General features: G+C 36.2%; 5 protein-coding genes across 5 annotated transcripts; 1 reads left to right on the plus strand and 4 right to left on the minus strand.

Annotated features, from left to right (window-relative positions):
• Positions 1 to 7,522: 7,522 nt before the first annotated feature.
• LOC132181978 (uncharacterized) lies at positions 7,523 to 7,861 on the plus strand. Its single transcript, XM_059595193.1, has one exon. It carries the CDS (start codon positions 7,523 to 7,525, stop codon positions 7,859 to 7,861), a length of 339 nt encoding a protein of 112 aa, XP_059451176.1.
• A 5,396-nt stretch (positions 7,862 to 13,257) lies between these two features.
• Positions 13,258 to 15,957, minus strand: LOC148585898 (uncharacterized). Its single transcript, XM_088516814.1, has 2 exons — positions 15,579 to 15,957; positions 13,258 to 13,370 (listed from the first exon to the last, which is right to left on the minus strand). Exons 1-2 carry the CDS (start codon positions 15,955 to 15,957, stop codon positions 13,258 to 13,260), a joined length of 492 nt encoding a protein of 163 aa, XP_088372940.1.
• Positions 15,958 to 18,542: 2,585 nt separating this feature from the next.
• LOC148585899 (uncharacterized) lies at positions 18,543 to 21,746 on the minus strand. The gene is made up of 8 exons (XM_088516815.1): positions 21,695 to 21,746; positions 21,485 to 21,610; positions 21,133 to 21,383; positions 20,787 to 21,020; positions 20,522 to 20,614; positions 20,341 to 20,442; positions 19,803 to 20,244; positions 18,543 to 18,682 (listed from the first exon to the last, which is right to left on the minus strand). Exons 1-8 carry the CDS (start codon positions 21,744 to 21,746, stop codon positions 18,642 to 18,644), a joined length of 1,341 nt encoding a protein of 446 aa, XP_088372941.1. The 3' UTR covers positions 18,543 to 18,641.
• A 510-nt stretch (positions 21,747 to 22,256) lies between these two features.
• Positions 22,257 to 22,850, minus strand: LOC148585900 (uncharacterized). The gene has a single exon (XM_088516280.1). It carries the CDS (start codon positions 22,836 to 22,838, stop codon positions 22,257 to 22,259), a length of 582 nt encoding a protein of 193 aa, XP_088372406.1. The 5' UTR covers positions 22,839 to 22,850.
• Positions 22,851 to 22,995: 145 nt separating this feature from the next.
• Positions 22,996 to 25,671, minus strand: LOC148585901 (uncharacterized). Its single transcript, XM_088516337.1, has 4 exons — positions 25,610 to 25,671; positions 24,290 to 25,504; positions 23,343 to 23,432; positions 22,996 to 23,101 (listed from the first exon to the last, which is right to left on the minus strand). Exons 1-4 carry the CDS (start codon positions 25,669 to 25,671, stop codon positions 22,996 to 22,998), a joined length of 1,473 nt encoding a protein of 490 aa, XP_088372463.1.
• Positions 25,672 to 25,755: the final 84 nt, after the last annotated feature.

Below are 25,755 nucleotides of genomic sequence, written 5' to 3' on the forward strand. Positions count from 1 at the left end.
ATTTTAGCCTCCTACTATTCAGAAAATGATAAAGTAGCCCCAACAAAATGACGTCTTTTTGAATTTTCGTCCAAACTGACGGTTTTGACTAACGGAGTAGCCAAAATGCAATAGTTTGATAGTTTGGAGGGCTATTTTATCACTTTTAAAACATTAAGAAATTAAATCGAAAACAGCTAATAGTTTAGGGGGCTTTTTTATATTTTTCCCTAAAAAAAAAGCTATAAAGTTTTACCCGTACGGCAGTTGGAAGAAAATGTAGCTCTCACCTCCTCCGTCATATGATAAGACACGTGTTGGCGATAAAAGCCGAAGTTTCTGCAATCTATATATATTGATTATTTTTTTATTTTTTGGATGATTTTTACATTGTCCTTTTGTATATAGTGTCACGTACAGGTAAGCATGGCCCATGTGTGTGTGTGTTTTTTTTTTTTCTTATTAACTACAATTATGTTGAGTATGGTTGACCCTGACCTAATTTTCATTTTCAATTCATTGATTATCATTTATTTATTTTACTGGGATTTTAACTTGTTTTATCATGTCACATTTTATATATGTCATGTACCTCTGGTGGGACTATTTAATATTATTATTGGGCTATAAACAAGCTGAGTTCGGGCAAGCCATGGTTGCCCAAGCTCGGCTCATTTAAAAATTTCACGAGCATGAGCTCCAAAATTTAAGCTGGGCTTGTAGCCAAGGAAAATTCTTTGTGCTAGCTCGAGCTCGTCTAGTAGGATATATATATACACGAGTATGTTCACGAACTTTAAACGAGTGAGCCGAATTTTTATATGAATATGTATCGTCAGGAGCGGTCGCGATAGCGACGTTCACGGAGTGGGAGTTTAAGGTTTTTCCTATATATATGTTATGTTATGTTGTAATCTTAGATTGTCAAACTACGTTAAATTTGTGTCTCTTTCAAGTATAGTTTTGTGTCTACGAATGTTCATTTAATACTTGAGTCGGGCACGAGCTGAGCTTTTTCAAGTTAGTTCACGAGTAATTTTGTTTGTGTACGGCCCTAATTATGAGAATTATATATGAGAACAGTTATTTTTTTATTTTATTTATTTTTTCTTTTTTTAATTGAATAGGAAAAAAGAGGTTGAAAGGAAGGATATTTACTTGGTCTGGATGGCAGTGGCGGATTCCTTTATTTTCAGTTTATTTCTTTATTAATCTATTTATGTTTTTCATGGGATTATATAATTACTTTCATAATGCTACTATATACCGGCGGAGCCACGTTGTGGCCCCCACAAGCTTTTTAATATATATATATATAAGAAAATTTTTGAAAATGGCTAGACTTGAAATATAGGCTTACCTGCTCTTTTGAAAATTAATGTCTTTTTTATTTTTAATCATTCTAAAGCTTTTTATTGAATTATTGATAACCATTTTCTTTTCTTTATTGAGTAAATAAGGCAAAAATAATATTTGATTTGGTTGCATCAGCCGTTAAACATTATTTGCTTCTTAGAGAATATTATAAGATTTATATAAAATTAGCTTGTATAAAATTTCAAGAGATATATGTTTAAAATTTTTTTTGGAAGTGTTCATAATCAAGCAAAAAATTAAATACTTTAGATGTATATAATTTATTCCATGATTATATATATATAAATATATAATCATGGAATAAAGTACACTACTGAGTCCACATCTGCTTTTGACCCCAAAGAGGGATAATGTATAATCATTTAAGGATTTTTTGTATATATCTCAATTCTCTTAATGAAATGAGCTTTTGTATATTTTTGTGTGTTAACTGTTTGAAAAATATCGTAAGTCTAACATCAGGTCTAGGGATAATAACACTTTGATGTTTGCTTTTTGGTTAAGGCAGTTAAAAGAAACCATAATTATGTTTCTTCGAGTTTGGTCTCGGGAAAACTTTTAGTCTTTAGTTTTTACTTTAGATTGAACCATACTTATGTTTCTCTGAGTTGGATCTCGGGAAATCTCTTAGGTTTAGTTTTTGACATAACCCTAGATTTAACCATAGTTATGTTCCTCTGAGTTAGGTCTTGGGAAATCTCTTAGGTTTTTGACTTAACCCCAGATTTAACCATAGTTATGTTCCTCCGAGTTAGGTCTCGGGAAATCTCTTAGGTTTTTGAACTCTAGGTTATGTTAAGCTTAGACAGAGCTTTTTTCAGCTACATCTCTTTAGGACGCAAAAATGCCGGTTTAGCATTAAAATAAAAAGTGTTCACGCCACATGTCGCAATATTAAGGCATTTCTGAGAAAAATTCTGCTATTATATTTATATGATGGGTTGAAAGATATTTCCTCCAGAATGGTTTAAAGGAACATGTTGTCTATTAGGTGCGTAGAGTAGAATATTAAATTTTGATGGGTAGTTAACACCTTTACTTAGCGTGAGTAATAGGCCGGAACCCAAAAGACGGGGGGAAAAAAAAGGGGGAGAAAAAACTGGACAGGTTGTTAAGTTGAGGCTTAATTTATGGAATGCTGAAGCTACTCAGTAGCTAGCCATGGCGTTTTGAAAAGAGAAAAAAAAGAAAAAAAAAAAGAAAAAAAAAAGAAAAAGAAAAATAAAATGAAAAGTCAACTTGAAAAATTATTCAATCCAGAAGGGCAGGAAAAATAAAATTCAATGTAAAAACTAAAAAGCCCATTAATTTAAATTTGAAATTATATAATAATCCAATTGTTCAATCATATAATAGAGATTGATATGTGAACATAATCTTATTGATTAATAAGAGTAATCATTAATTTGGTGGTTCCCTGATATGGGTCCATGGTATAAAAATATGGCATGCATGAGCCCTAGCTTTCACGCAATTATAATTGGCTAGAGTCTTATACTACTTGGTATTGATTGGTACATAACAAGATATTATTTCCATCTTCCTCTCAATGTTTAATCTATTGGACATTGAGATGTCCCTTTTAAGTGAATTTAGTATCTTTTTAGAAAGACTTCTTGCGTAAAAGTTATCATGTGAAAGAAGGATATAATCCATGAAAGGTCACTCAGTGAGTTACCAAGCTAGCTGATATCAAATAATTGTGGTGGTTCAGTAGCCTCAAATGAAATTTTAGGTGGTCAGGTATATATTAAGGTGAGCGTTTGATTCACGAGATGAAAATTCTTAATCTTATTAGCATTAAGGCATGTTTTGGTGTGTGTTTGAGGGGTATAAAATTGCGTTTAACATTCAAAAAGTTCATTTGGAGAAAAAAGTATCTGTTTGGTAAAAAAAAATTGAAGGTGCTATTAAGGGTCCAAAAAGCACAAAAATGACCAAAGCATACTTTTAACAAAAGTTTAAAAATGAAGCTTTTGCCAAAAACATTATATTTTTCAAACACAATTTCAAATATGCTCTTAACCATATTGAGTCTCTCTGATACTTGATGTAACTGGATTAATTGGGCTATGGCTCAGTCAAATTTCAAGAAACTTACCATAGCAGTTGATATCAAGTAAATTAAGAGGACCATAGGAAAAAACTTGCTTTTTTTTTTTTTTTTTTTCTGAGATGAAATTAATTACATAAACATCAGCATAATTATTTGAAATGGATACGATGTGCAAAACCATGTGAAATGAAAATATATATGCCTGTCATTTTCTATTTTAATGGATATATAATATGTGGCTCTCTTTTTCTCTCTATCAATGCTTGAAAGAATTAACCCAACTACAACCAGTACACAGAATTGCTTAGATAAAATGATAGGAAATCAACATAAGATGTAGTATGATTGGGGATAAATCAGATTCAAAAATAAATATCACAAGCACACACAAAATTTCTGGCCACCTCCATTTTTCACGTCCAAATCGAACCTTTTGTGACTTCACTTTCCACTGCCCTTGAAAATTTCCAAACGTGTGAATGACTTGGTCAGCCGGTGCAAAATGCTACATTTTGCAAGCAGGCCACTTTGAGTGGAGGAGGCGAAAGAGACTCTTTGAGATTTGTTCACTACTTAAAAAGTTATTCAAAGTAAAATATATCTGTTTGATAAATTTTTTTAGAAAAAGTAATGCTACACCCAGCTTTAGTGGGGAAGTCTCGAATTCGTGAATTTGAGAACCTTACAGAAAGGGTAAGAAAGAAGGTATCGGATTGGAAGCCCAAATTACTATCACAAGCAGGGAAAGAGGTATTGTTAAAAGCTATGGTCCAAGCCATCTCCACATATAGTATGAGCATTTTTTTGCTCCCAAAAACTTTGTGCAAAGAGATTAATGTTATTATGCAGAAATTCTGGTGGGGGCATAAGGAGAAGGAGAAAAAAATACATTGGATGAGCTGGGAGAAGATGGGGCATGCAAAATCTCAAGGAGGGTTGGGCTTCCGAGACCTCCATGCGTTTAATAAAGCACTTCTAGCCAAACAATGTTGGCGATTGGTTAATCAACCGGATAGTTTGGCCTCACAAATTATTAAGGCTAAATATTTTCCAAGGGGCTCATTACGGGAGGCAAAAGTGGGGAGTCGTCCGTCATTGGCATGGAGGAGCATTCTTTCAGCAAAAGATTTATTTTTTGCGGGGTTGATTTAGCGGATTGGGGATGGTAGGTCCGTGTCAATTTAGGGGGATAAATGGATCGCAAGGCCATCATCCTACTCCATACAATCTCCATGTCGGATTCTATCAAGGGATGCAAAGGTGTGTGAATTGCTTGAACCAACTTCTTCACAATGGAATCTCTCTCTCATTCAAGAAATTTTCTGGGAAGAAGAAGCGGTTTTAATCAGTGGACTCCCTATGAGTAGATATCAAAAACAAGATCGGATGATTTGGAAGCATACGAGTTCTGGTGAATTTTCGGTAAGAAGTGCTTACTACTTGGAGCTGGACCTAAAAGCTGAATCTAGTGGTGGTGGTAGCAAACAATCGGCTAAAAATGCAATCTGGAAAACCATATGGGAGATGCGGGTGCCAAATGCGACGAAGGTGTTCATCTGGAGAGCATGCAATAATATTCTCCCAACAAAAGAGAATTTAAAGCACAGAGGTGTTCTGGAAAGTCAAACTGCATTTTATGTACCACTGAAGTCGAAACAGTTGGCCATGCGTTATGGCATTGCCCAGCCGCTAGAGATGTGTGGTGTATCAGTGAAAGGGTGCTCCAAAAAATTGTCTGCCATGCTGAAGATTTTTTTGACATTTTTGATTGTATGTCTAACAGATGCAATACAGAGGAGTTAGCGATTTTTGCCATTATGGCGCGCGGGATCTGGAAAAGAAGAAATGAAATCACTCATGGAGGTAGTTTCCAACATCCTTGTGCACTAATAAAGGCGGTTGTGTCACAATGGAATTTATGGGAAAAAATCACGGAGAAAGACGAGGATATGGGTGCTGACCGAAATCTTGCAGCTGAGTCGTATATCTGCGCCAGACTACAATACGTTTAAGACAAACTGGGACGTGGCTGTGAAAGCTGGTTCTAAGAGGCTGGGAGTGGGTATTATTGTCAAGGACTACATGGGGCAAGTTTGTGCAGCTTCATGTCAATATATTGAGGGTTGTCCAGATTCCACTATTGAGGAGGCTATGGGAGTCCACTGTGCTTTGGAATTCTGTCGTGATTTGGGTTTACAGAATATTTGTCTGGAAGGAGATTCAAAAGCGGTTGTACAAGCAATAAATAGGGGATCACCATGGTGTTCTTTTGGCCAAATCATAGAAGATATCCATACTATTCTGCTGGACTTTAGAAATTGGAAAGTGGACCATGTAAGAAGGGAAGCTAATGAAGCAGCTCACGGTTTGGCAAAAGTTGCTGGGAATGGTGGTATTTCTAAAATTTGGATGGAAGAGATCCCAGAAGTTATTCATGATGTAGTTATTTTAGAGCAATCTGCTCTTGTTGTTTAGAGTCCTATGCTCCTTAATGTTTTTAGAGCTTGGCTCTAGATGTTTTTGTAACCTCAGTTTATTTGAATAAGATTATTCTTCATTCAAAAAAAAAAAAAAAAGTAATGCTACACATTTTCACATCAATTACTCTCCAATCTTCACTCATTAATGATTTTTAAAATTACAATTGGATTAAAATTAATTCAATAAAGATCTGTCACAAACCAAAAATTTACTTATGGGTGTAGAAAGATAGGTGTAGAAAAGTGAGAATACTGTGTATGACATTAAAGCTGGTTTGGGATTGTGTTAGAGAAGATAAAAAATACTTTTAATACCTAAAAAGTTGTACCAAGCAAAAAGCGGGCATATTTGATAAAAAATTTCAAAGGTATTTATTTGAACTTTTTTTTTTTTTCTTCTTCTAAGAGCATGTTTGTGATTATGTTTAAAAAATAGAGCTTTTAAGTCAAAAAAACGTTTTCTTTTTTTGGCAAAAGCTTTATTTTAAAGTTTTTTAGACTTTGAAAGGCGATTTCAATTTTTTTTACCAAATATATATATTTTTCTTTAAGCGAACTTTTTTTATTATTAAACGTACTTTGTTAAAGTCTTCAAACGCACACCCAAACATACCCTAATATAAGGCCAAAACATTTATTTGGAAAGAGTTTAAAATTGAAGTTTTTTGGAAAACCTAAAGCTCATTTTGAATTTAAAAACTTTATTTTTCAACGCAATCTTAAACCTACTTTAAAAACACTTTTTGACCTTTTACTCAAGAAAAGTCAAAAATTACAGTTTGGAAAGCTAGAAAATGAGATTTTTTTTAAAAAAAAAACAAAAAAAGTTCTTCGTATAATCACGCTCCCACATTTCCACCCTAATCTTTCTGTTTCTCCATCTTCTCTGCCCGTCATTTCATACTTCCTCACATTCCATTCTCTTTCTTTCAATGTGGTACCCAAATTGCCTCTAATATTGTTCTTAAAGTCTCAAAATATATTCATTTTATATTACAAAAAGTGTTTTGGGCAGTTGTCAAAGGCTGTCACTTTGAAACATATCATAATCTTAACTTCACTTATTCCCTTCAACTTAATATTTTTATTGGACCCAACATGCCTTTTTTTCTCTTTTTCTTTTTTTTTTTTTTTTTTTTTTTCCACATTTCCACTTGTACTGTTTTTTACAGTCATCGTACTCTTTCGCCGTTGTTGGGATTTCTTGTTCCTCTAATATAAAATAAAATAACAAATCCCTAAGAACAAAAATTGACCACTAGATTATATTTTTTATTTATTATATTTCATCCATAGAAGTTGCTCAACTAATTATGTATTCATCAAAAATACATAAGCCCCCATGTGTCAAAATTTCACTCGCACTATCTAAGAGCTTTGTAAAATAAATATTATTGAGGCCCTTTTCAGTAATTAGGCGAGTAGGAAGGTGATGATTCCATGCTACACTTCAAACACTATACATACAAACAAGTCCAACTTCTTCTTGAACACAACTTCCTCCCAACGCAAACGGGGTTGACTGCCCCACTCTCTCTCTATCTCTCTCCCCGCAAAATATATTTATAGACGTACGTGTAGGGGGACACTGATCGAATTTCAAATCCATCTTCTTTCTGCTTTCATATATATGGCTTCTTCTTCCTCTCCCATGAAGGCTCCGAAATCCGTCGCTGATGTGGCGTCATGGTATTGTGCGATTGTGTTGTTGGGCTTGATCTTGTTGGCCTCCATAAGGGAGAACTCCCTCGAAGATGAACCGGTGAGAGGGAACCAGTTATCGGACCGGCCCTGCGACGAGATTTATTTGGTCGGAGAAGGCGAGACCCTCCAGACCATCAGCGACAAGTGCGGCGACCCGTATATCGTGGAGCGCAACCCGCATATCCATGACCCGGATGATATATTTCCCGGGTTCGTTATCAAGATCACTCCCTCCAAGCCCACGTCAACGAAGTTTCTGAGGTAGTTTATAGAAATTTTGTTTTGTTTTGTTTTTTTTCCTTCCCCAATACAAACGATGTAATATATAAAGAATGATTCTCATAGGAAGTGGAAACTCTTTGGAGTTTAGAAGACATACTTTTTTTTTAAATGTAAAGGGTGCATAATGAACACGACGGCGTTCTTAATAAGTTCATGTCATGGGTTCTTACGCAAAGAAGGTGATCTACTGATCTTTGTCCCTACAAAGGTTGTATGATTCAGAGAATTATAAAAAATTTCTGGGTTCCTTTTTGGCTATCGGTGTTTCTTTTGTTTGTTGGTAATGGTCAGAATTACTCGAAGAATGATTCCTTAACTTTAAGAAAGAGTAATTAATAAAAAAAAAGCTGAAAAGTTTTACCCTCATGGCACTTGGAAGAAAATGTAGCTCTCACCTCCTCCGTCATACGATAAGACACGTGTTGGCGATAAAAGCGGAAGTTTCTGCAATCTATATATATTGATTATTATTATTTTTTTTTGGATGAGTTTTATATTGTCCTTTTGTACATGGTGTCACGTACAGGTAATTAGATGGCATGGCCCATGTGTTTTTTTCTTTCTTATAAACTACAATTATGTTGAGTATGGTTGACCCTGACCTATTTTTCATTTTCAATTAACTGATTATCATTTATTTATTTTACTGGGATTTTAACTCGTTTTATTATGTCACATTTTGTATATGACATGTACATACTTCTGGTGAGACTATTTAATATTATGACTGGACTGTAAACAAGTTGAGTTGTCCGAGCTCGGCTCATTTAGCTCGAACCGAGCTCCAAATATGATATTTTAATATATATATATATATATATATATATATATATATACGAGTCAAGCTCCTATATGAGTATGTTCACGAACTTTAAACGAGCTAGTCGAGTTTTTATACGAGTATGTATTGTCGGGAGCGGTCGTGATAGCGACGTTCATGGAGCGGGAGTTTAGGGCTTTTCCTATATATATGTTATGTTATGTTGTAATCTTGGATTGGCAAACCATCGACTCTCTCTCTCTTAATCTCTCTTTTCGATTATATGTTGTTAATCAATTATTGTGCACGGTAACAACAAGTATAGCTTCGTGTCTACAAACGGCTCATTTAATAATCGAGTCGGGCACGAGCCGAGCTTTATCAAGCCAATCCCGAGTGAGCTCATGAGTAGTTTTGTTTGTTTAAAGCCCTAATTATGAGAATAGTTATGAGTTATATATGTTCATGGAGTATAAATTCAACTTGACCACATACAATTATGTTTAATTCTGATGTTATGATTGACCTTGACCCTATTTTTTTTTTTTTTAATTGAATAGGAAAAAAGAGGTTGCAAGGAAGGACATTTACTTGGTCTGGATGGCAGTGGCGGATTCCTTTATTTTCACTTTATTTCTTTAATAATCTATTTAGGCAAATTCCTTTATTTTCAGTTTTTTTCTTTATTAATCTATTTATGTTTTTCATGGGATTATATAATTACTTTCATAATGCTATTATATACCGGCGGAGCCACGTTGTGGCCCCCACAAGCTTTTTAATATATATATTTTTTTTATAAGAAAAATTTTGAAAATGGCTAAACTTGAAATATAGGCTTATAGCATTCGCAATTGAAAAACCAAATACTACTTTTATCTAAAATGACTCTTTAAATGTTTAAAAAATTCTATACATTGGATTAGTCAAAAGAAAATGTAAAATAGATATTTGATTGGAAGAGCTAAAAAAAAGTTAAATGTAGCAGCACTTTTTAAGGGAGCTATTTTATATTTCATTGTTTCTTTCACATGTTTTCTCTTTTTCTCAAATCTTTTCCTACTTTTTCTCTGCATATTCTCTTTTCCCAAAAATTTTCCCATTTTTCCTCTCACATGTTCTCTTTGTTCCAAAACTTTTCTTACTTTTAATAATATTTTAATAGAATATATAAAAATATAGCTAATCGGACGTAGAAACATTTAAAAATGGCTTAACTAAACTAGATAAAAGTGAGTTTTTAGAAGCTGTTTTACATAAAAATATGGCTCCTCTATTGGGAATGCTCTTACTTGCTCTTTTGAAAATCAATGTCTTTTTTTTTTTTAATCATTCTAAAGCTTTTTATTGAATTATTGATAACCATTTTCTTTTCTTTATTGAGTAAATAAGGCAAAAATAATATTTGTTTTGGTTGCACCAGCCATTAAACATTATTCGCTTATTAGAGAGTATTATAAGATTTATATAAAATTAGCTTATATAAAATTTCGAGAGATATATGTTTAAAACTTTTTTTGGAAGTATTAATAATCCGAGCAAAAAATTAAATACTTTAGTTGTATATAATTTATTCCATGATTATATATATATAATCTAACTATATTTTTATTTGTACTATATATCATTGTTTATTAATTATAATTTAATTTCAAATATTTAGGTTCATGAATCACAACATTAAAATTAAAAACTATTTATTTAAAAGAAAAGAAGTAATACACCGTTGATTTTTAATGACGAAACTTCAAATCTCAAAGAGTGTCCTTTTAAATCTGTAAGGATTGCAACTAAAGAACATCATTCTAAGATTTTAATTGTGGGAACCTAAGGGTTGCAAGTGAAAAACATTTATTTTCTATTTTAAATTGTATTTATTATACTTTTAATTTGGCCCCTATGATTGTAAATTTCTGGCTCCACTATATATATCACGACTTGGCATGTGTTTCTAAATTGCCTATTTAAAACTATGATATTTAAAAAGAAAAAGAAGAAGAAGAAGAAGAAAGAATTAGATTGTATATATGGTGTGGTTGGAGAAGAAGACAATACTGATCTATTTCCTAGCTAGCTTAAACATATCAATGAAAGTAAACAAATGGAAAACAAGCATATAATTTATTTACAAGTATATATATGGTTCCCCCAACAAACCCAAATAAAATAGTCAAATAATAAAAAAAAAAATGGTTTAAAAAATTGTGAGTTGTAATTAAATTAGATCATGATGGTCGAGCAACATTAATTCTATAATATAATTGAGGTCAATATTGAAATATATTGTAAGTGCTTAGGCATGAATACCTAAATAGTACATTATCACGATTATTATATAGAGCTATGTACAGTTTTTTTTTTTTTTTTAACAGCTATGTACAGTTTGAATTCTATATAACTTTTACAAGAGTATTGATACGTGATACTAGAATCCAATCCTAACTCGAATACAATGTTGTCTCTTAAAATATAAGATAATAAGGAGGATCTTGATTCCTCTTGTGGGTACGTGGTCTTTTCTAACACGGTGTTTATTTTTGACAAATATGAGATGTAATTAATTACTTAAAAATTGTGAGTTGTAAATTAGACCATGATGGTCGAAAATGGAAAATGTTGAAGTGTTGGGATTTGGGCCAGGGACGCATGATAAATTTGTTGTCTCTCCTATCCACCTTACGTGGTTGTTATGGAATCATATATATTCTACGCATTCTGATCACTACTTTACACGATTTGAGGTAAAGTCAATGGATATTTGTGACATTGTTATTTGGGAGCATGGAACACGTGGGTTTCTTTTTTCTTTTTCTTTTTCTTTTTTTCTTTTCTTCTTTTTCTTGAATGGGGAAATTAAGCACGTGCTTGTTTAGTTTTTTTTTTTTTCCCTTTCTTTTTCTCTCTAACTAATCCATGGACGCTTATTACATAAACAAGAGTGCAATATGAAAAATATATAATAAGATCTTTTGTGGCTTCTTCTTGGATAGAAATTTTGTGCAAATTGGATCCTAAAAATTTCTTCCAATCTCGTTTATTTGAACATTTGAAAAATACATGCCTTTTTAGTGAGTAATTCTATTCGTCACCCCAAAGTTGATTGGTATGATCCCTTAACTAAAAAACCAATCTCTATGCACTAAAGACTATGAAAAATCACAACACATCACAAATAGGGTAATGTTTAGTAGTTTTATTAAAAAACTTCAGGTAATTCCTACATGCAAATTAAAAAGGGGAAAATACATTTTACTCCAAGAACTATCCACCCATTATCACTTTTAACCCCAATGTTTAAAAAGTGACACTTTACCCCTCCCCCCTCCCCAACCCAAACTTCCAAATTGTTGTAAATCGACCATTTTGACTTTTTTTTTTTTTTTTCTTCCCAAAATGCCCCCATCTCATGTTAAAAGAAAATTAAAAAAAAAAATTAAAAAATTAAAAAATTAAGGGGTGGCCGAACCCACCCCTAGGCTGGGGTGGCTTCGGCCACCCTAGACCGGCCACCCCTTAATTTTAATTTTAATTTTTTTAATTTTTAACTTGGGATGAGGGCATTTTGAGAAGAAAAAAAAAAAAAAAAGTCAGAATGGTCGACTTGCAACAATTTGAAAGTTTAGGGGGAGAGAGAGGGGAGGGGGGGGGGGTTAAGTGTCACTTTTTATACATTGGAGGTTAAAGTGTAAATGAGTGGATAGTTCATGGGGGTAAAATGTATTTTCCCCTTAATATTATGAGAACAATTATGAGTTATATATGTTCATCCTTACAATTATGTTTAATTCCCATGTTATGATTGAGCTTGACCCTAATTTTTTTTTTTAATTGAATAGAAGAAAATGGATTACAAGAAAGAATATTTACTTGATCCAGATGGAAGAGTAGCTGATTCTTTTATTTTCGGTTTATTTCTTTATTAATCTACTATCTTTTTTCGGGGGATTATAATTTGTTTCAAGATGCTATTATATATATATAATGATTTGGCATGTGTTTCTAATGGCATATTTAGACCTATGATATACCGATCGATGGTGTTATTAAATACATTTATTTTCGTTTGGTTCGCGGAATACGTATTCTATTATGAAATTGAATAGTTATTACTAAAAATAGAAGATAGTGGAATAGAATAATTATTCATACTCCTTACTTTGGAATTGAATCAAACCTACTAAAATCTTTATATTATTTAGGGAAAAATACAAAATTAGTCCATGTAGTTTACCTGATTTACAATTTACTCTATGTGATTTACCTGATTTACAATTTATTTCCTGTGGTATTAAAACGATCTCAGAGGTCCTTGTAGTATGCAAAAATAAAAATAATAATAATAATAATAATAATAATAATAATTTAGTCCATGCAGTTAAATTCTATTCATTAACTTAACGGATTCTGTTAGTGTGTCATGTCACATCCAATAAAATTATGATACATGTCATGTTTTATTTATGACTTTTAAAAAGCACACTTGGATTTTCTACATCATATTATTATATATGCCAACTAATACTCCCACCTCAGCTTTTTTCCACGTTAAACACTAAAATATTTTTAAAAAACCTAATTTTACCAAATTATTGATCTACCGTCATCTTCTTTTTTTTTCTTCACGGACGTCGTGCTTCTTCAGCTTCTTCACCCAAGTTCGTGCCTCCACTTGCAGGCATGTAAGGAAAATTGTGATGCTGCCCCATACCGCAAAACTTCTTTGCCGACAACCCTGATCAAGACATAGAAATTTGATTTATAGACTTTCACGGAAAGATAAAATGTAGGGGTAATTACCTTTTCTCCATAAATTATAACGCATTGTCACTTTGCCCCCATGAACTGACAACCCTATCAAACTACCATTTTGTGCCAAAAACCCTCATTTCGTCAGTCAACCACATTAAAAAACTTGGAATGACTAAAATACCATAACTTTATATACAAAAATTACATATAATACCCTTAAAATTAAAAAAAAAATATATATAATGTATGAGTAGTTTTAAAAAATATAAATATTTAAAATAAAAAACACTTGTTATTTAATTTATTAAAAAAAAGTGAATATAAAAAAAATAAAAAACAGTTAAAAAAGACTTAAATTAAAAAAAATATAAATGAAAAATCAGTCCATGTGGTTGTCCTAAATTAAAAATCCATCTGTGTGACATAAATAATAATAATAATAATAATTCAGAGATTATCGGGGATATGCCAAAATAACAATTTAGTCTCTGTAATCAAATTCTGTCAAAATACTTGATGGATTCAATAGTGTATCACATCATCAGTAATAAAATGATGATATATGTTATTCTTAATTAAAAATATTAAAATATAAAAGTTATTAAAAAAAAAAAAATTGTGCCACCTCCCAAAGGTGACTAGGGGTGGCTCGTTGCCACCACCAGCCCATGGGGTTGGCGCGTGGCCACCCCCAGATATGGTTGGGGTTGGCCGCGTGACACCCTCAGCAACCCCAGAGGTGGCTAAGGGTGATGCGCGGCCACCCCCAGCCAGATCTGAGGGTGGCCCGACGTCCACCCCACGTCAGGGGTGGCATGCGAGCCACCCCAAGATGGTCGGGGTGGACGCGTACCACCCCTGTGAGCCACCCTCGGCCACCTTTGGGGGTGGCTCATTGGCCACCCCCACCCCATATTTTTTTAAAAAAATTACTTTATATATTTATATTTTTGTTTTAATTTTTTATTTGTGGGTATTTCTGTCTTTTAAGGAGATTTAACATCTAAAAGAGAGTATTCCGTCCAATTTAACGTGGTTGACTGACGGAAGGGGGGGTTTTGAGTACAAAATGGTATTTTGATAGGATTTGATAGTAGAATTGTCAATTTATAGGGGTAAAGTGACAATGCGTTGTAGTTGATGTGGGAAGAGGTAATTAACCCTATTTTGTCTTGCCAATATGAATTTCAATAATGAAAGTGGGTTATTTGTTCTCTGGCACCCTTCGATTCAAAACCCCATATCCTTGCCAAAGCCTATTTTTCGATGTCACGGCATGTTAAACCATTCTGTTGGCTTTGGGTATGATACTATGAGTCTATGACCGATGATTACAAATTTTTGAGTCTTCTGTATCAGCCACGGACTGTTGCACCCTTGGTTGAGATTTGTACACTTCGAAACGGCATGTGGCGCTCTATTACGGCCCTCGGTCCTCCCTACATCATGGAGAATTGATCCTCATTGGTTTTCAAAATGGGGCACTCCATTGGCTTGCACACACTCCACGGTGTCACAGCGGCGAGGGCGCCTTTTGCAATGTGATCATGTCCTTTAATATGAAGGATAAGGCTTTCAGTGAAGTGGGTATGCCGAAGGGTTTACAAAGGCGTGGACGTCTTGTACTTTACTTTGGTGCTACTTGATGGGTTGCTTGCTCTTCTCCCTCGTAATGAATACACAACGAGGCATCTTACTCTATGTCGGTGATGAAAGAGTAGAGAAAGGTAGAATCCTAGACGAAGTTATTTGATATTTTCCTTGGGATTCATGATAAGGTGATAGGCTTCATAGAGAGTGGTGAAGTTCTAGTTAACAAGGAAGGAAGGTTATTTTCTTTCGGACCTGGTATCCGAAGATATTTGAAGGTCTAAATTCATTAACAAAAAGGAAAAATTGTGTGATAATAAAGAGTCATAAGATCTTAATTCATTAACAAAAATAGAATAATGAAATGATGAAAAACCGGTAAAAATAAAAGGGAAAATGGTGTGTTAATAAAGAGAGATCATAAGGAGGCATTAAGACACTTAATTCATTAACAAATATTGAATGAAAAAATTATTAAAAACCAGTTCACTCTTGGAAGGGTTCATTATTAAACTTATTTATTTATTGAAAATTGCAGACTTTTGCATTTATATTGAATTAGGCAACGTAGAAAACTCTGCTTGCAATAGGTCATAAATACATGCCGGCGGGTTGGAAAACCACACCATATTCAAATTCTCTTTTACCACTAGGGCAGCTTGCTCGTGTGCTACTCGGTTTTTTTCTCGGCGAACATGGCGCATTTCCCACAAAGGAACAACTCGTAGTGTGGTTCGGATGTCTTCAGCTACTTGGCCTCGCATGCTATCATCTGTTTCATGCGAGGTGACTGCAGTGATAACATTCTTGGCGTCTCCCTCTAGCACTACCTTCCGAATACCTATCTCCACACACAGTTCGGCCGCCATAAGAGCAGCTAGTGCCTCCCCCGTTGTGGGGTCCAAAAAGCCATCTCTGGCTTGGCATTTTGCAACCCACATCCTGCCCTCCTGGTCTTGGATCATAACTCCCAAGCCCATTCAACCCTTTCTCTTATCAAAGCCAGCGTCCTAGTTAACTTTCAAGAAGCCATGGGGCGGGGCTGTCTAGGAAGACACAGAAAGTTCGCCAGTTGTTTCCTATGGTGTTTTTTTCCCCACCAGAATCATATGAAAATTTTCTTTTGCTAGACCTGCTTGCTTGATAAGCTGATTCGCATGCAGAAAAACTCCAATGTGTATTACTTCATTCCATCGTAGCCATATACGCCAGCATATACTCACAAACTGGGTAAAATCCTCACTACCACATTTTTTGAACATTCCATCCACCACCTGCATGAAGGCTGGCCCAACAAACCAGCTTTTTTGAAAAAATTTTGCCCCCACGCTTCGCATGTCCCTTGCAGCAGGGCATTGCCATAATGCATGAAAGGTAGTTTCAATCTCCTTTTCACAAATAGGACAACAGGGATCCGTAATGACCTTTCGAGAGCAAAGGTTTGCCCGAGTGGGGAGGATGTCGTGGCACGCTCGCCATTGGAAGTGCTTCTCCGAATTTGGTATTTGAAGCTGCCAAATATTGCTCCAAAAGGATCCCGTCCGACTGTGTTGAGACCCCCCCACCTTATACACCAGATCACTTTCATTTTGAATGAAGTAAGCACTACGTACTGAGAATGTCCCCTTGGTAGTTCCCCGCCAAATGAGTGCATCAGCTTGGTCCGTAGCACTTATCGGAATAGATTGGATAGCCATCATCTCCTCCTTAAAAAAATTATGTTCCAAGAGGGCCAAATTCCACCATTTTGTATCTACATCAATGAGTTGGCTCACCGTGGAAGTGTCCGCCAGAATTCGTGGGGCTGATTGCACTTGATAAGTAGACGGAGCATTAATCCACCTATCTTTCCAAATGCGAATAGTTTTCCCATTACCAACTCTCCACATCAATCCTTCCCGAACAAGATCACTAGAGTTTTGGATACTCTTCCATGCAAAGGACGGCTTTTTCCCAAGAGAAGCTTCAAGAGCCAAGCAATCCGGAAAAATATTTTGCTTTCATAATCTTTGCAAGAAAACTATCCGATGTTTTCCAAAGACGCCATACTTGCTTAGCCAACAAAGCCTTATTAAAAACGGACAAGTCACAAAAACCCATACCTCCTTTAGCTTTTGAAAATAAAACAAATTCTTTCAATCAAGATTTAATGCAATCAAATAAATCATCTATCTTGTTTCCTTATTTGATTTGGACATTGGTAATACTTAAATTATGAAATAATTTATATATACAAAACTCTTGAAATATAATTAAACACCACTAATTACGCTAATTTAATACAAGTTTTTTTAAGTAAAAACCGTTTCACTCTTAAAAAATCGGTTCACAAATTATGCCTTGAAAAATCAGTTTAGTATTAAAATAAAAAGAGTTCACGCTACATGTCGCAATACTAAGGCACTTCTGCAAAGAATTCGGCTATTATATATATATATGATAGGTTTGAGAATATTTTCTCTAGAATGGTTTGAAGGAAATTTTTGTCTATTAAGTGTGTAGAGTAGAATATTAAATTTTGATGGGTAGTTAACACCTTTACTTAGCATGAGTAATAGGACCCCAAAAGAAAGAGGGAAAAAAAACGGGGAGAAAAAACCGGACAGTTTGTTAAGGTGAGGCTTAATTTATGGAATGCTAAAGCTACTCAGTAGCTAGCCATGGCGTTTTGAAAAGAGAAAAATAAGAAACAAGAAATAAAATAAATAAATTAAAAAAAAAAAGAATGAAAAGTCAACTTGAAAAATTATTCAATCCAGAAGGGCAGGAAAAATAAATTTCATTGTAACAACTAAAAAGCCCATTAATTTAAATTTGAAATTATACACTACAAGAAAATGATTTTTTTCTGACGTACGTTTTCTGACGTGTCAGGCTGCCTGACACGTCAGAAAACGTCCCTGACGTGGTGTTCCTGACGTGTCTCGCGCGTGAATATTATAAGTGTCAGAAATGGAAAATTTCTGACGTGTCGATTTATAACACGTCAGAAATTTCTGACGTGCCACAAATTGACACGTCAGAAAATTTTCTGACTTGTTAAATTGTGGCACGTCAGCAATTTTCTGACGTGTCACAAATTGACACGTCAGAAAATTTCTGACGTGTTAATTTGTAACACGTCAGAAATTTTCTGACGTGTCAATTTGTGACACGTCAGAAATTTCTGACGTGCCACAAATTGACACGTCAGAAATTTTCTGACGTGTTAATTTGTGGCACGTCAGAAATTTCTGACGTGTCACAAATTGACACGTCAGAAATTTTGGTTAATTTTTTTAAATTCTTTTCCACCCCCCAATATATTTTTCTTTAGTTTTTTTGAGACTATACTCGAATTTTGGATTACAATTAACCTGATATACAATTTATCCATCAATCATTGCAAATAATTCTAGCAATTTTTCCGTCAATCTATACAAATAACATAAGTCATGTTATTTTTCCATCAATAACAAATAACATAAGTCATAACCTAATAAGTTAACACATCAGACTATTTTTCCATCAATCTTAACACACACAAAATAACATATATATACCAGTGTCAATAACCAACCACAATTATCAAAAAACTATCTCTGTTGTTATAAAAAGGGATATCATAAATACAATTACGTCAACAAAGTAACTTTTATACAAGTATGAATGGCAAACCAGACGGTCAATGCTGATTATTGACATTCATAGCATCTTCTCCATCACCTGCAAACGATAAAAACAAACAATCACCAAACAATATTGACTATGTAAGGGCAATTCATTTATGTCCAAATATTCACCCAACTCAATTGTTGAGTCTAACACAGTAAATGATATAACAACAAGAGGTAAAACGATGATGAAGTTAATTAGCCAAAAATGCATATAAAAAAAAAAACTAAAATTCTCCGCCTCAAGAGCAATCAATGTTGACGTTAAATTTATAGACTCATGCGCTTCATTTTTGCCATGGCAATTATGTGAGATATTTATTAACATTTTAATTTGTTGAGGATATTAACACATAGGACTTTACATATATTCAAATCATGTTATATTATTTCCAAAAAATTATGATATTCATCTAGTTAATACTTGATCGTTTCATACTCTCAAACAATCACATACACTAGATTGTTAATATTCTACAAGGACTATAGTTGTATATTGATCTCATAATACCAATAAAACAGTTCAAAAGCAACGCTCGTACGTACCCACATCCACCACCAAACCAACAATGATATATAAACCAAATTCAACAGGAATTACACAACATTAATTAATTAAGAGAATGACTACAACATATATATCCATACTCTAAATTTATAAGTTGACATATATATAGGTTTTAGAAGTTCACATGATATAGCTAAAGTTCTAGAAACACATTTGACCATTAAAAATAGAAGCAAGCAAGTTAATTCAAGAAAAGGTGGCCACTATTTTCTATCTCCTAAGGCAGCCCAATTGGAATGCTGTATGTGACAAGTCACGCAAGAATTAGTATATGGGTAACAATGCTTTCTGATTTAATACACATGAGGGATTTCTTCTTCAAAAATAATACATGAGGGAGGGATCCTCGGCCCCGCTACTCTAATCTAGGAAACAGTAGGCCCCTCCATAAAACTGAAAATGTCATAAGATAACACAATTCCATATATATAGGTCATAAGTTATAAGTTATAAGTTATAAGTTATAAGTTATAAGGTCATAAGGTCATAAGTTATAACTGAAAAGGTCATAAGTTATACGTTAACATATATATAGGTTATAGAAGTTCACATATATATAGGTAAAGGTCTAAAAACACATTTGACCATTAAAAAATGTCAGTACCTGCTTCGCCGTCGATCGACGATGGCACCACCGCAATATGTGGGGAAGCTCCATCTGGTGCAGAGCTGAACCGCATCATTGCCTCAATCTGGCGCAATCGGGCGTCAAACGCTGCCTGACGTGCATTGTTCTCGGCCACCAATGCATCTATCTCTTCCTTGTGCTTCGCCCTCTCCGCCTCAAGAGCTCTGTCAAGCGTTTCTTGTGATATCATGGAGTACTGGCTGGTGTTTTCTGACCTTGCTTGTGAAGGTGTATAGTATGAACGTATGGAGCCCCGCACGGGCAAAATACCCGATCCAAGCTGCCGAACCCTACCGGCGTATTCAGGCTTATTTCCATGGGCCTGTGCATACGCGTCGTTTGGCGCCCACTTGACCGTTCCCTCTGTGATGCTAGACGACGCTGCAGGGTCGGTGGGTATCAGCTCCTTCATCCTTTTCTGTATGTTACATTCATTATTGGGTCAGTGGGTCATACAACTGTTAATTGCAGATAATTTTAAAGTATATAAACAAAGAATTAAATTGTAGCATACACATCTTTCTTCCACTATCTCATTCGGATAGCTTTTGTCCGCCTTCGTGTGCGTGCTGATGTAACTCTCTGCACGAGTAGGATACTTGCCCAGACGTATGGCCTGCCGAAAAAATAGGACATACAAATATTTTTAAATATATCAAATGATTTGTTGTTTACATGTTAAATTACACACTTACCTCCTCATCTGTCGCTCTGGCATAGCTCTTCGATCCGGTGCAATGGGGCTCTTTATTTAATGCTCGCAAGCTCTTCATTTTGTTCGCATAGTCCTACACAGTTACCATATTGATATGTTAATAATGTAAGGAAATTTGGTTTTAGTACTCTTTATATGCAACACTACACAATAAAGAGGCAATTTCGTTTTACATGACACTCGTACATGTTAATAAAACCATATAATGACACTACACAAAATGAAGAATTTAACTCATGACCTACCTTATTCTGACGAGTACACCATCTCTCCAATAAGATCTCCACGTCTTCGGCATTGTACTCGTCAAGTGTTTTGTCCCCCACTCTTGCCCGTATAGTATCCGGAGTATCTTCCTCCGTAATTGCACAGCGTCTTTTAAGCTCGTACCTCCAAGTCCGCAGCTTTGATCCCATATCCTTGAATGCTTCATTCTTTATGGCTTTCAAATTGAATTCGGGCGGGACGAAAAAGTATGCCTGCACATGTTCAAAATTATTAAATTACAAAAACTAAAATATATGTGTGCAACTTAGAGCGTATATATACATATATACATTATGAGTGTTTTAACATATATGCAACACATACCATCAAGGCGTCCCAAATATCCTCTTTGGTACGCTGCGGTACCTTTAACCAATCGTCCGGTATTCGGACATAATTGGAGCTCCTTACGATATCTCCAGCCATCCGTTTAAACCTCATGGAACTAACGCCGACGGGCTGGCATGCAGCATTGTACTCCATAATGATCCGCTTGCCGGCAGGGACTCCCGGCAACCTGTGCGAGTCACGGATGGTAAACACCTCAATAACTTCGTTTCCCTCTGAATCGGTACCTAATAAATTAAAAAATTACCGATGTAAGTTATGTCGAATTCAATACTAATTACAACTAAATTAAGACATATATACACAACATTCGAACATATCCACTTACTTATGGTGCGGACCTGCCGAGGGAGTAAGTGGTCGCCGGGAGCAGGGTCGGTTGGCTGCGGGTCAGCCGTGTCCTGTGTCGCACCAATACAGTCCTCCTCGGCCGATGTGTCACTATCGTCGGGACCTGCTATATATGTTTTTTAGAATATTTAGAATTATATGAAATTGTAGTTGTAGTTAAATAATATAATTGATATCGCACCAATACATTTAGAAATTTCCAAAAAACTTGCAATCTTTCCAAAAAAAAATTCGGTCATACCTGCGCTATGCTGGCTATCATCAAGGTGCTCTACATGTCCCTGCATACGCTGTCCAAGCTGGCTCTCTGGCAGATACCCCGTCTGGGCCATGCCTGCCCGACCGTATGGATTATGGAGAGGGATCTCCCCTTCCATATCGCCTGGAAGTACCGGTCGATACCCGTCCTGAATACCCAAAAGCTGAGCAACGTCTTGTTGCTCGCTATCATCAAGGTGGACTGACGGAGACCCAAGCGACATAGGCTGTCGCTTGAGAGACGAGCCCCTGCGTGCTCTTCTCTTCCCCCTATGGCTCATAGTAACCTGCAAAAAATACCACAAATTCAATTAATCACGTATACAATGTATGAAATATTCACTACGTTATGTATGCATGACTCACACGTATGAAATAAGATATACTGACGTTTTTTCCCAATTAAACAACTCTATTAAATGCGTTGATGGGCATATAGTGAACAACTACCAATCTAAACATATATATATATATATATATATATATAGCTTTTATTCAATCACATACGCTTCAATTGGATCTAAGTCGGGTCTGACGTATTGGATATGATCCTGCAGATCCTGATCACAATTTCTGGTCAATATGAGCGGCTCACACTCGTGATAATTGGCACCTGAATCCTGATGCCCTTCACTCTGACCAACGTCGTATATATTTCTTGGTTTGGTCCTTACTGCGCAAACCCAATCCGGGTATCTGCCATCTTCTACGTAAAACACCTGATCAACTTGTGAAGTTAGCACATATGGCTCATCAGTAATCAATTCTCCGGTGTGAACAAGGTTTTTGAAGTTCACAAGTATCATGCCATACTCATCCACCTTGTACCCCTTGTCCCTCGTGGTGTCCGCCCAATCACACCTGAACATAACGTACGTAGTTCTGTCGTAGTACTCAATCTCAAGTACTTCCGTCAACTTCCCGTAGTACGTTTCGCCATCAACAGTCGGCACACACACCCCGCTGTTCTGAGTCCTCTTTCCGGCATCAGATGCAATTGTACGAAACAACTTGCCGTTAACCACATATCTATTGTATCTGACTGCTGACTCCCGCGGCCCTCTACAATGCATTATCAATTTCTCACCAAGTTCCTTCCTACATCGATCATCCAATCGATCGACCTGTGAATATTTACAATACAATGTTAACACTTGGTTAAAGAGTGTTCCAGTTCATTTGGAAAACATTATGCATGCAAATATAATCCGACAAGTGATTTTGTTAACATCACGTCATTCTTACGTAGTCACGGTACCAGTCGCAGAACAGCTCATAATGTTGGGTTTCCAACTGATCCTCTGTTGTTCGCCCCCTAAGCGTATCCATGTGCATTCTACAATTCGATGATGAAGTTAATTATAATTCGATACGGGAAATGTTACAAGTTCATTGAAACATCGACTTACGTTCGCAATTGAAGGAAGTCGTCCGAATTGAACATAATATACCGGTGTATCTGTGTCATTGTGATTCGGTCGAGCCGGACTCGTGTTCCATGTCCCTTTGAACCATCCGGATTTCTTTGTATCTTATTGTGAAATGTTGGTGTATTATCTAAATATCTCGAACAGAACGTCACCAACTCAGTAGCTATGTAACCCTCCGCAATGCAGCCTTCAGGGGCCGCTTTGTTACGCACATTAGATTTGAAAACTCCAAGGCTCCTAAATATGAACGAATATACAATCAATCAGTGCAGTTAATACTTGTCTTGTATTATAGTTAAACCATAAAATATGAAATATTCGTAAACAAAGTTTACCTCTCTGCCGGATACATCCACCTATACTGTACTGGTCCACCGAGTCGGCATTCACCGATAAGATGCACGACCACATGAACCATGCTTGTGAAAAAGCTGGGGGGAAAAACCTGTTCCAACTTGCACAACGTGATATAGACGGCACACTGTAGTCGGTCAATATCCTCTTGTGTCAATGTTGTTGAATATAGTTCCCTGAAGAATGCAGACATCTCAACAAGTGGTCTAACCACGTTGCTTGGAAGTGATCCACGCAATGCAATAGGTAGAAGCTGCTGCATCAATACGTGACTGTCATGACTCTTTAACCCCGATATCGTACAGTCCTTAAGTCGTATACAACGGGAAATGTTCGAGGCATATCCATCGGGCACCCTTACATTTCGTAACACTTTCAAAAAATGTGTCTTATCATCCTTGGACATCGTGTGGGTAGCTTGCCGCATATATGTCTTACCATTCTCGCCAGTGTAGGGATGAAGTGTACGTCTCAAACCCATTTCTTGCAAATCTAAGCGGGCGGCGAAGTTGTCCTTCGTTTTCCCTGGAATGTCCAGTATTGTACCAAGTATGTTGTCCATCACGTTTTTCTCTATGTGCATAACATCAAGGTTGTGCCGTAATAAATTATCTTTCCAATACGGCAACCTAAAGAAAATACTTTTCTTCTTGAATACTACATTAGAAGTATTCGTCTTCTGCTTCTTTCCTTTTTCTTTCGCAGCCTCCCTTGCCTGACCAGCGTTCTCATCCCCAAACACCATCCCTTCTAATTGGTTCATGATTTCGTTTCCACTTGGGACATCAGGGGCACATTCTAATTCGACGTTGCCGTCAAATGTTCTTTTGTTCCTCCTCCATGGATGATCCATGGGCAAGTATCGTCTGTGCCCCATATAACACCATTTATGACCATGTTTTAACCACTTCGACCATGTCGAGTTCATACAGCACGGACATGCCTTCTCACCCCTGGTAGACCATCCAGACAAATCTGCATATGCTGGAAAGTCATTAATTGTCCACATCAACTGCGCTCGTAGGACAAATTTTTTTTTCTTTGAGACGTCGTATGTGGGCACCCCTACATTCCATAGTTCTTGTAACTCCTCAATTAAGGGTTGAAGGTAGACATCTATATCCATTCCAGGTGAACTTGGGCCTGGAATAATCAATGATAGTATAAAAGATGTCTGCTTCATGCACATCCAAGGAGGCAAGTTATAGGGCATAAGCAGTACAGGCCAAGTGCTGTGAGATGTGCTCATGTTTCCAAATGGATTAAATCCATCCGAGGTTAGTCCGAGCCTTACATTCCTGCTGTCCGCTGAAAACTCCGGATGTAAATTGTCGAATGACTTCCATGCTTCGCCATCAGCCGGATGCCTCAATACGCCGTCCTTTGTGCGGCCTTCTGCATGCCACCTCATAAAGCGTGCAGTATGCTCTGACATAAACAACCTCTGTAGTCGTGGTACAAGTGGAAACCACCGCAACACCTTTACCGGACGTTTCTTGCCCGACGATATAGGTTGACCATCCTCATCTAAATTGATTGCATCCATCCATTTAGATTTTCCACATACGGTACATGAATCCAACTCCTTTGTGCCCTTCCAGAATAACATACAGTCATTACGACAGGCCGGTATCTTCTCATACCCAAGTCCCATATCTCGTAAAAACTTTTTCGCCTCATATGTATTACCAGGCAGCTTTTCATCACTCTCAGGCAGCAACTGGTTGATGAACTCTAGGAAGGCCGAGAAGCTTGCGTTACTTAGTCCACCAACGCACTTCAGGTTGTACAAGTGTACAGTCGCACTTAGTTTGCTATGTTTTGTTCCGTTATGAAGTGGTTTCTCCGCCTTTTTCATAAGCATATAATACTTTACTGCGTCACCTTCAGCGGCTTCTTCGTTTACAATGTCTTCACCCCCTTGCACTACGACTTGAGGCTCACAATTGTCTTCCCTGACCACTTCGTGCATGCCGAATAAGTCACGCAACATTGCGTGCATGTCTCCACCCTGATTTGCAGTTGCACCCGCATCTGAAGCCGGGCGATTCGAACCAGACGGTCTATCAGGACCCTGTACATGCTTCTCACCATGATAGTACCATAATGTATATTCCGGCATCATTCCTTTTCCCCCTGTCAAGTGGTCGAATACGAAATCCGGCGGGTGGCGCCGGTTATTTCGACAAATCTTGCAAGGGCAATT

Source organism: Corylus avellana, chromosome 5, assembly GCF_965113065.1.
Source record: "Corylus avellana chromosome 5, dhCorAvel1.hap1.2, whole genome shotgun sequence".
NCBI classification, from domain to species: Eukaryota; Viridiplantae; Streptophyta; class Magnoliopsida; order Fagales; family Betulaceae; genus Corylus; species Corylus avellana.

What these genes read in the sequence shown, in the direction of transcription:
- LOC132181978 (XM_059595193.1), top strand. Translation starts at nt 7,523, where the DNA reads ATGGCTTCTTCTTCCTCTCCCATGAAGGCTCCGAAATCCGTCGCTGAT.
- LOC148585898 (XM_088516814.1), bottom strand. Translation starts at nt 15,957, where the DNA reads ATGGGCTTGGGAGTTATGATCCAAGACCAGGAGGGCAGGATGTGGGTT. An exon ending in GTTTTCCAACCCGCCGGCAT is followed by an intron (nt 13,371 to 15,578) that starts GTATTTATGACC and finishes TGTCTTGATCAG; the next exon opens with GGTTGTCGGCAAAGAAGTTT.
- LOC148585899 (XM_088516815.1), bottom strand. Translation starts at nt 21,746, where the DNA reads ATGACCGAATTTTTTTTTGGAAAGATTGCAAGTTTTTTGGAAATTTCT. An exon ending in GGTGTACTCGTCAGAATAAG is followed by an intron (nt 20,615 to 20,786) that starts GTAGGTCATGAG and finishes GTAACTGTGTAG; the next exon opens with GACTATGCGAACAAAATGAA. An exon ending in GTCGATCGACGGCGAAGCAG is followed by an intron (nt 18,683 to 19,802) that starts GTACTGACATTT and finishes TATCGTTTGCAG; the next exon opens with GTGATGGAGAAGATGCTATG.
- LOC148585900 (XM_088516280.1), bottom strand. Translation starts at nt 22,838, where the DNA reads ATGCATTGTAGAGGGCCGCGGGAGTCAGCAGTCAGATACAATAGATAT.
- LOC148585901 (XM_088516337.1), bottom strand. Translation starts at nt 25,671, where the DNA reads ATGCCGGAATATACATTATGGTACTATCATGGTGAGAAGCATGTACAG. An exon ending in GTACAGGGTCCTGATAGACC is followed by an intron (nt 25,505 to 25,609) that starts GTCTGGTTCGAA and finishes CGAAGTGGTCAG; the next exon opens with GGAAGACAATTGTGAGCCTC. An exon ending in ATAGCTACTGAGTTGGTGAC is followed by an intron (nt 23,102 to 23,342) that starts GTTCTGTTCGAG and finishes ATCGAATTGTAG; the next exon opens with AATGCACATGGATACGCTTA.